Source organism: Chiloscyllium plagiosum, chromosome 38, assembly GCF_004010195.1.
Source record: "Chiloscyllium plagiosum isolate BGI_BamShark_2017 chromosome 38, ASM401019v2, whole genome shotgun sequence".
Lineage (NCBI taxonomy): Eukaryota > Metazoa > Chordata > Chondrichthyes > Orectolobiformes > Hemiscylliidae > Chiloscyllium > Chiloscyllium plagiosum.
Genome location: NC_057747.1, coordinates 5,143,865 through 5,154,650, shown reverse-complemented (window position 1 = coordinate 5,154,650; position 10,786 = coordinate 5,143,865). Strand labels below are relative to the sequence as shown.

At 44.2% G+C, this 10,786-nt stretch overlaps 1 protein-coding gene across 2 annotated transcripts in view; it reads right to left on the bottom strand.

Annotated features, from left to right (window-relative positions):
- Positions 1-9,475, bottom strand: part of LOC122541757 (S-adenosylmethionine synthase-like) — a 29,628-nt gene extending 20,153 nt beyond the window's left edge. The window contains exons 1-3 of one of the 2 annotated variants that reach the window (XM_043678703.1): positions 9,157-9,475; positions 2,541-2,618; positions 1,176-1,298 (exon numbers count right to left, since the gene is read on the bottom strand). In XM_043678703.1, coding sequence (XP_043534638.1) covers positions 1,176-1,298; positions 2,541-2,618; positions 9,157-9,250 — 295 coding nt within the window. In that variant the 5' untranslated portion in view covers positions 9,251-9,475. The remainder of the gene's footprint in view (positions 1-1,175; positions 1,299-2,540; positions 2,619-9,156) is intronic. The other variant, XM_043678702.1, reaches the window with a different exon arrangement.
- Between the last annotated feature and the right edge of the window lie 1,311 nt (positions 9,476-10,786).

The window sequence follows — 10,786 nt, the reverse complement described above, 5'->3', positions numbered from 1 at the left end:
TCCCACCCCGCCTCCCCAAACGCCATCCACTCCCACTCCGCCTCCAAAACCCATTTGCCGCCAAATCCTGTCCGCTCCTACCCCCCCCGAATCCACCCCCAGCTACTACTGCCCGACCCACCTGTGCGCCCCATCCCACGGGGGCAGCCGGACTGGACACCAACAGGCTGCTGCTGCCTTTGTGGGGTAAGTCTCCAAACAGCGCACATACACAATTTTCTACAGGTTCCACCTCTACTCTCTACAGGAGAATGTTGGGGAGATTATCTGGGAAAGGGGGTTCAGAATACACCCTTGTGTAGAACCCCAGGGAAAGTGTGGAGAGAGGGGGAGGGTGGGAGGTCAGTCATTTAGAGACGGGGCCTGGACTGTTCAGGACTGTCCTCGGCAGCATTTCAATGAGCCAAATTCGTTTTTAATCATTGTACCTGTAAACAAAAGACATGATCAGGGTTGAAACAGCTTTTTGACGTAATGTTCCTATCGGGACCTTGAGATCTCCTTCGGATAATCTGGCGTTTGGATAAATTAAATTCAGATAATCGAGGTTCCTCTGTATATTTAATGCAGGGGAGGATGAGACAGGAGTGAGGATTTCTGCTGGTTGTCAGCATGCAGTCTTAGTGCTGCTTTGGGGGTGAGGCTCTTCTGCTGTTGGAGGGCGAATTGAACTGCTGCAGTGTTTGGATGATTAGCACCATGTAACTGAGCTACGCTACAAACCTTGTGCTGAGTTACTGCATCTCAACAGACTTTTGGTCAAAACACCATCAGGAGTTTATTCAAAGTGAGCACCACCAACAAGCTGTGTGGGAAGCACTACCTGGACAATACTGACACAGGGACAGGATTGGGGTTTCTGTGAGACTCTGCAATGGTCTAGGCTTATTCGTGAAAAATGATAAATTGCACTACATTTCCCACTGCCTGGTGACCTCTCTGGCTCAGCTCTGTACAGTTAGCAGAGAAATCCAGTAAACTGATGATGCCTTGAGCTAGTTCCCATGTGTTAATCACTGGATAGATGAAGTGTAGAATTATTTTGTGAAATATTTTGAAGTGTATCATGTGAACTGAAATGGAGAGGCTTTTAAATAGTGGTTCCTTCTCAATGCAATGCAAGGTGTTGATCTTTTAGTTTAAGTAAAGTTGACACCATGGGACTTTTCACTGACCTTTAGTGGAATTGTCATATCCAATGTACTGTATTGTGTCTCTCACCACCTTCTGGTAATCAACAAAGGCGCGAGAGGTGATCTCCCCACATAACAGCACCATCCCGGTCTTGCAGACAGTCTCTGTGGAACATAAGAGGGAAATGGCAATGAGTGCAAAAGTTGCTCTCTTAAATTATGTTACTCATGGGGAGGTGGGGATTTAAGCACTGGCCATTACAGGCATCTGAAGCCAACATTAATCACAGCCATGTCGAGTAGAACATGGTTTTGATACAGAATAGAATTCACAATATGCTACAAAACCTCTCACTGCAGCTTCTGAGAAAGCTCCATGTTCTGGTCTGTAAGTGTGAGACCACCAAATTCATGTGGAATTATGGATTGTTTAGCTGAATTCTGGAGAATGTTTGCTTAGTTGCTTTCTAATTGTAAGTTCAGTAAAGTGGTTATTTGCTAATTACAGAGCACAAATGGTAATCAATTGCATTCCACAATCCCTTTGATTTCATTACAATTCACAAGTATCATCCAGTAATCAGACCTCACTTTCGCTGTACCCTCAGCTTCAAAGTTGAGAAGGTACTAAGGGATGCTGTTAAGGGCTGAAGAAGGGCTTATGCCCGAAACGTCGATTCTCCTGTTCCCTGGATGCTGCCTGACCTGCTGCGCTGTTCCAGCAACACATTTTCAGCTCCGATCTCCAGCATCTGCAGACCTCACTTTCTCCCCATGCTGTTAAGGGTGGCTCATTAAGGAGCCCGAGCAAAACAACTCGAAGGGAATTAAGGGGAAAATCTCACCACTGGCTTGAGTCATATCTGGCATTAATGAAAATGATTGTAGTTATTGAATGTCAGTCATCTCAGCTTCAGGACATCTCTGCAGACCAGAATTAACAGCTCAAAAGCAGGCCATTCGGCCCCAAAGGCTCATGTTGGTGTTAATGCTCAAAACAAACTTCCCATATCATCACCTCTCCTATGGACGCAATCTTTTCCATCTCATAGCCTCATGTAGTTTCTTCCTTAAATTCCTCTATGATTTTCACCTCAACCATGCCCGGTGATAGTGAGCTGTACATTCTCATCACTTTTTGACAGAGGAACCTCTAATGTAATCTCTATTGAGTTTATTGGTAACTATTGTATTTATGGGACTGAACTTTGGGTTCGCCTGCAGTTGAGAAACGTCTATGTTTACCCTGTCAAACTCCTTAATAATTGAAAGACTTGGAAGTTTAACTTCTTTGTAGTTTATTCCCATTGTTGTAAGCTAATTCATTGCAAATCCTTCCTGGGTTCAGTATTCAAACGGTTGAAGACATCACATTGCTCTAGACTCACAATGACACAGTTCACTCACCACATGCAACTTTAGCATCAGGGTCCTGTTTAAGATGGGCATCAAGCACAGCGTCACTGATCTGGTCACAGATTTTATCTGAGGAAGAGAAAATTTGTTTTAACATGAGCAACAACATAAATTTGTGTAAGTGGCTTGGGCCACTGAGTAAGGATTGGGCTACTGAGTAAGGAAGAGGGAGATTAGGAAAGGCTGGCAAATAATGACGGATTTAATGATTATTAAGAGTTGAAGTTAAGGATTCTGTGACTGCAGGATGGATCAGTGCACACCAAGATTTGTGTGGCCTCTGTATCCTCCCAGTCTGATGCCTCATGTACCCACCATTCATTCATATGTTATGTCAGCCATCTTCATTGCCCTTGAACTAAGTGGCTCATGGATTCATTTTAGAACATGTTTAAGAATGAACTATTTTGTTGTGGATGTGGAGTCACATGTAGGCCAGATTGGTAAGGATGGCAGATTTCCTTCTCCAAAATAAATTATTGAATCCCTACAATGCAGATAGGACCTTGGATCTCTACAATTACTAGGAATGGTGACAATATCAAGAGGCTAATTACCTCTCCTGTAAGCTTTACAGAAGCATCAAAACTAGGAGCAGGAGTAGGCCATTTGGCCTTTAAGCCTGCTGTGCCATTCAATATGACCATAGCTGGTTCTCTGTTTCAACGCTTTCTCTCCACACTTGTTGGTGTCTTCAAGATGAAAAAAATTATCAATCGCTTTGTTCAATATATTCAGTGACCTGGCCAGCACAGCCTTCTGTGGTAGAGCATGCCATGGATCAACCACCCTTTGAATGAAGAGATGTATCCTCATCACAGATCTAAATGATCCACCTTGTGACCTGAGACTATGATCCCTTGTTCTAGACTCCCCAACCAGTGGAAACATCCTTCCTGAATCCAGTCTGTCTATCATATTAAAGAGTTTTATACATTTCAATCAGATCACCTCTTATCCTTCTGAACTCCAGTGAATACAAGGCTGGTCAAACCGATCTCCCTACATAGAACAGTCCTGTCATCCCCAATATAAGCCGAGTGAACCTTTGCTATAAATTGCCAGTCACTTATTGAGAACAGCTTTCAATCCCTGTGGTAATTGAATTTCAATTTCACCAGTTGCTGAATTGGGAATTGAACCCACATTCTCTGGACATCGAGATTTCTAGTCTAAGTGGTTGTAATACCATACCATGTTCCACCCTGTCATTGGTCAAAGAAGAATGGGGGCAGGACGGGGTGGAGGGGGGGTACTTTCTCCAGTAATCTGATCAATATCAAGCCCTTATCAAACATCACTAGAAACAGGCTCTGCCACCATAGCCCCATTTCTCTTTGTGATGCCTTGTGAATTAGCTACTGAGTTGACATTTACAACAACTTCAAAATCTACTTGCTTGGTCATAAAGTGTCTTGGGACGGCTGATATCATGCAAGATGCTATATAAATGAACCTTTTTATTTGGAGACATTGCAGTGCCTCTGGAATGCATAGGCTAACAATATCAGCCAGAGTTTCAGCTTCCAATCACAAGCCAGCCACAGGGAGGGTGTTGGCTGGAGTGGATTTGATTAGTGGGATCTGGTTGCAGTACAGGAGGTTGACTTATGTACCTGGGACTGTCCTCTAGCTTAATATTGGTGCCTTCGGTCAGATGGGGAATATGAATGCAGGTTACATTGGGATTATATTGTCAGTAAAGAGCGCATCTCACCCTCAGTGTGAGACCCTGTGTGTCTTTGAAACATAGGCAGTGCAATCAGCTGTCATGGTGATGGGCAGAAAGTCGCATAACAGTTTTAGAAAACTGCAAGAGAATTTGTTGATTCTCATTGGAGTTCCTAGAACAGCTGAGTATTAGAGAGCAGCATTCCCAGTACTTTCCATTAACAAATCTGCTTTCAGATTCTCAGATAGCAGAAGGCAAGACACTTTTATCACAAGATTGCAGCAACAACAAAAGTTGACAGCTCAAGTTGAGCGTTGATGAGGAGGTGTGGACTAAGATTTCACATCCAGATCGCATCCACATTCTGAGATCACATGGTACTGCTTCGCAACTGTCTGTCCCACACACCTACTGTGTGTGACACTCCAGGACTGAATGAGTTGCACTCCCATGTACTGGAGACCATGTTGGTGTTGAATCGTGCTGTGTGGCTGGAACACTGACTGGCAACTGTACCAGATTGCAGGTAAAGACTATTCAAAATTAACCCCCCTTCCGTGCCCCCCAACTCTTGTGGTAGATCTTGAAAATGGAGCCAGATTCCCCACCCTCAGAAACATGTGTCATGTTTTCGCTGACACTTGTGGGGTTACAACCAGATGATCATTTTTAGGACCACCCTTTCACATCTCCACCTCACCCTCCGCACCCATCCTCGTTATTTCCCACTCGGGATCCTGTGTTTTAAAGTTTCAGGGCGGGAGGATGGTGATGGGGAGATGGATAGGTTACAGTAAGAGGTCACATTTTTAAGACAGAAAGGAGGAGGATGTTTTTTCTCTCTGTGGGTTGTGAATCTGTGGAATTCTTTATTGCAATGGGCTGTTGAGTTGGGTCGTTAAGTATATTCAAAGATGAGATGGACAGATTTTTACTCAGGAAGGGAATCAAATTATGGGGGGAATGACAGGGAAGTGGTGTTGAGGATTGTCAGATCCGCCATGATGGCAGAGCAGACTCAATGGACTGAATGGCTTACTTCTGCTGCAGCTCATGGTTTGCCTGGGGGTGGGGACAGCTGGCTGTTCCTGGGACCTTGATGTGTTATATCCGTCACAGTAGAAAACATACCTAGGACCATCCCAGGAACAGAGAATCTGCAGCAACTGGGGTGTTTAGAGGGATTGGAAAACCCCAATTCCCTGGAACCCACCACCCTTTGTGTTTGCCTCACATGCATGTCATTCCCCAATCTGTGTTCTTCAGGGAGTGCACATCGAGTTCCTCCTTCAGACAGTGTACACTCCAGATAGAGGAAAGATTAGCCTTGGAGAGAGTGCAGTACAAGTTCCCCTGAACGATAACATGGTTAAATAATGAGAACAGGTTGCATAGGCTTATGTAAAGAGTGAGCACTAACTTGATGGCTTCATTATGTCCTGTACTACTCTTAAAGAAAAGAAACTTAATTCTTAATCAACCCATTTGTGCATATTATGACACACCTCCAGGTGAGAATCTGGATCTTCTGGCTGGAAGTAAGGAGACCAGCCATTGCCCTTATTGCCATATGTACTGTTTGATCATTTAAATCACTAGTCGGGCTAGGAAATAAATGCTAAACCGGTCAACAACTTCACAACCAGTGATGCATTCCACCTGTACTTAAAATGCTACGGAGCTAAATGCCTTCATCCCTTTTATGTGTACTGAACAGAGACAGGGTAAGGGATGATGGGTGAATACCTTAAAATCATAGATACAAAGTTGCACTTCGCTAGTGAATCACAGAGATACATTGCACATATGGACGAGCTGGTCAGTTGGTTCTTTGTTTCAAAAAACCATTCCATACAGAAAGATTCAAATCTATTGCCAAACCACCCCCTCCCCCCACCACCACCCAGGTCGCTAGTGATGGGACTCCCTTCTTGAATGCATCTTTGCCATGATCATACATTCCAGACTTGTCACTTAAATGTGAACTACTGAAGAATAAACCCAAACGACACTTCCTTGTTGAGAAAGTGGAATCAAGAGATCAGGTTACCTTTTGTTTCTTGCTAAAGGATGTTGGAATTACAAAGGACCTTGGGTTAATCTTCACGGCTGGTCTCTTTAAGGGGTTATTAAAATGAAAATGACCCTTCTTGTGGTTAATGGCTGAGATCTTCTAACTAATTAAAAAGCCTGTTCCACAAATAATGTTTGCAGACATTGCCACTGCAAAGGTGAAATCCAGAAAATGAGCATGAAAAGTTCAATCCTATCAAGGTGGTATGTGGATGGGTGATACTAAAACTCTGTTGGTCCAACTATCAGGAGCTATATATGAGAACAAATGGAAAGAAATGCTCTGGTTATGCGACATTAATTATGTTCCTCATAAAGAGATTTTGTAGGGCATATTCTAAGCAGAGAAGGAAAATGACTCTGCCTAAGAAACAGGAATGGGATGTGTAGAGAAATAGGTTGGTTTAGAAGTTTCACCTTGCGTAACCATACCACCATTTCGTTGTTAGGGATTCACTTTTGTACCTTGATTGAGTGGAACAAGAGAAATTTGCTACTATGAACATATAAATTAAGTAAATCCATCTTCCTAAATCTCCAGACTCTTCTTCAAGAGATAAAAGGATAAGAGTCCTGCATCATTTCAGGTCTACACCTCTAAGAAATGTGGTTGGAATAGAGAACTCCTGAAATCCTAAGATGTAAGCACATTGTACTTCTGTAACCATAAGTGGAAACATCTTCCAAATCTGCAACCTCTAACATTTCAAAGGGCAAGGGCAGCAGATACATGGGAGCAACCTCCTGCAGGGTCCCCTCCAAATCTCTCCGCACCCTGACTTGGAAATATATCACTGCTCCTTCACCGTTACTGGTTAAAATCCTGGAATTCCATCACAACATAGTGGGTGTGGCTACAGCACATGGACTGCAGAGGTTTAAGAAGGCAGCTCACCACCACTACCACCTCGAGGGGAGTTGGAGGATGTGCAGTAAATGTAAGCCCAGCCAATGATGCCTATAGCCAAAGTATTGTTTTAAAATTGATCATTAGTATAAAGAAGACAGTATGTACCAAATACTTACTTTGTCCCTCTTGGAAAGCTTGTTGACTTTATTCTTTGTTCACTGTCTGCCATCTTCTAACACTGAATAGGAAACAGATCTATGGGTAAGGTTCCGTTCGCTGTGTGTTAGTGGTATTGGAAGTCCATAGCTCCTGTTACACTCCAATTCTAAAGCTGAACCCTGGAGAGTTCTACTCAGTGGGTAGATGTCATCCAGGATGAACCAAGCCATGGCAAATGCAGGAACCCTTCCCCAGGCTAAACCCAGCAAGAGACAATGCAAATTGAATGATTGTAGAAGAGCCCCCCAAAACTGTTTGATATTGCAAGGAGGGGCAACTGGGAAACACCAAATTGTTCAGGTTTGGAGTCTGAGAGGAATAAAACAAGGAATGAGAAATAAAACAAGGCCTGGTTTACACTATTTTTCTGAAATTTCTCTTTTATCATGTGGTTTGCTGATATTCCAAGAGTTTGTGTTCAAGACACACTGGTTAAGGAGAAGGCAAAGTCAAGGACTTCAAAGTAACTTTATTATAAATTAATTCTAAATACTGCAATACATGATAACAAATATACCAGGTCTGATTTTATAGATATATTAGGCAAGGACTAATGCACTTTCTTCATGTTCTTCCAAAGTATTCTGACCCTGTTCACACTTCTGCTATGCAGCTATGTGTCATCATTGGGAGGTTGCTTCATGGTCCTGAAACCATTACACAACACTTTCTGATGATCTGCTATTGAGGTTATGATATTGTATGTAGGAGAGCACTCTGGACATTTCTAGGCATTATTATTTGTGAATCACCTCCCCGGTAGCAGTCCAAAGCCCCCAAGCCAGAAAAACAGAGGTTGGTTCATTGTCACATGCTCAGATATTTGTGTAATTAACCCTAGGGAGTGCAGGTTGACAAACTGAGTTCACTGGGAGTGCTCAATGTTGGAATCGCTGACTGCTATCTGTTCATGCAGGTGGATACAAACAGACAGCACATCACGAAGAGTGCGCTCAGCATCTGGACCAACATTCACCCCTCAGTCCACACCACCAAAGTGAATTAATGACTTAAAATCATCAATCTGCAGTTTGCAGATCTCTATGTCATACAGTACATTTTCTCTCAGAACAACACTTGCTACTGTCAAGATGTTTTGTCATCATGAAGTCATTTGGGAATAAGATAATGAAGAAGGTGCTATACAAATGCAAATTCTTACCTTTGGCATCCCACTGCTGAGATTGTCCCACATTTCCATGACTACATAGTCACCCGAATGCACTCATTTCTCATTCTCCACTTTATTGCCTTAACCACTGTCACTCAGACACCCTCTTCCTACCAAGGGAAGTTTTGATTCCCTTCACTAATCAAACCCCAGCTGACCAAGGCTCATAATGTACCTTCCCATTTGTGTCTCCCCACCCTCACCTGCTCCATGTTTAGAGCACAGCCTGTCCAGTCAACATATTGTAACTATTACCAGAAGACAGTGGGTCAAGTCCCACTCATCACTGCAATCTAGGCTAACGTTCCCAGAGCAGCGCAAGGGGAACATAGCACTGCCTTTTAAAAGGGACATTAAACCGAGCTCCTGTCTGCCTCTGCAGGTGGACATTGACGATCCTCTGGTATTATTTCCAAGGAGAGCAAGGGAGGTGTCCAGAGATCAGTATTTATCCCTCAGCCATCACTCCAGCAAAAAAAAACAAGTTATCCAGTTGTGATCACTTCGGTGCCTATGGAATCTTGCCGAGCACCGACTGGCTGCTACATTTCCCACCTTGCTGTCGCATTTCACTTCCGAGGGGCGCTACAGAAATGCAAGGCCTCCCTGTGCCCTGACTTACCAGGGTGCCCCTCTCCCACAGATTCTGAAGTGAACATGAAGACCCCTTCATCGTGTACGGCGTTGCCATGGCGACCGTCCACCGGGCGACTCATTCTTGGAAGATTTGGAAAGGCTGGTGGATGTTCCAGATTTCTGTCCAGTTCTCTGTTTCTCTTCAGCCAGGAGGTGGGGACAAGGGAACCCCTGATCTCCTGACTCCACAGCTCTGGCTTGGAGAGGGCTCCTGCACCTCCTTTATAAGGCTAGGAGAAATGTTACTAACATCATGTGAGGTTCAATGTGAGCAGGGAGGAGGGGGCAGAGACTGACCCACTGAAACTGAGGACATTGTTTCCCTGAAGCCTACACATGCAGTCCATGTGACTCAGCACCCAGTCAGTTACACCCTAGCCAACTCTGCTTGATCAGCAGTGTCTATTTCTTAATTGCTGTTAATCATTTGTGCTATTTTAGGGTAGGATTCCCCCCCTAAGTATTTTGCTTTTGGACAGACCTGTTGGAGAGTTGAATCTGATTGATGGACACAGAGGGGAGGGTGCTAGGGGGACGGTCCAGCCGGAGGGATTTGTGTTTTTTTGGAAGCAGACGAGGCGAGATGATGCAATGGGTAAATAGTGATTGTGCAAAAAAAAACGTGTTTGGTTTGCGCTGCCTCTTTCCACTCGGTGGCTCTTTAGAAGCTGTTATCACAGACCAAGAGAGACAGGCGGGGAAAGTTGTTCCAGTTTCCTTTCTAGAAACCGTTCTAATGCCAAGATAGAAGGAGAAACAGCGGCAGCCCACGGTTCACAATCCCCTCCAAAGGTTGGATATCAAAAATCTTTAACCAGCCTCTGAAACCTACACCTGTTGCTACAGCAGTTTTGTGGATTTGCTGAAAGGGTCGATGGATTTTCTGACGTTTCTCTCCGTTAATTCGAGCGATCTCAGCATCGAGAAATGTAATTTTGCTTTTTAAGAAGTTAGAATTTTCAGGGAGCATTTCAGCTTTTTGTTCCCAAAATGATAGGGGGTGTGGGAGAGAGATATAAAAAAAAATTGCGACCAAAGGAAGACATGGATGAATATCAACAAAGTTTCTTTTCATTTATTGCTCTGGTCAAATGGCATAGGAAAATTAAACACACCCAGTGTATCAGCAGAGGGGTGTATCAGTGGTGAGACTGAGTTCAAGTCTAACTGTGTTAGTATTGAGGCTTGTTGAGTGTGGAGGAGTGGCTGATTGTCACTTCCTGTTCAGGTGTCATGTACCCAGTGGTACATAACTCACCCTGTGTCATCTACCACCCTGACCCTGGGTGACGACCCCATCCACAGGACAGATCCTGGGCTGACCTTATTATCTAGCTCCTGGGTTCCTTGGTATGGGGACAGCCTGCAACCTGAGCAGTGGCCACTGGGAGTGCCGTTGGTAAAATACCAGTGTCGGCGGGTAGAGACATCTAAGTGGTCATTCGTTATGTCACTTAGGGGCATCAGTTGGCTCAAGAGTGAGCAGGCTGCCTAACACGTGCTCTGCTGCTGGTGAAAAACCACTAGAGGTGGGTACATGATTGGTGCGGTGCTGTCAACCTGGCACCCAATTTTACACCTCACTCGCAACTGTCTCAGAGTGGGTGTCCGGATAG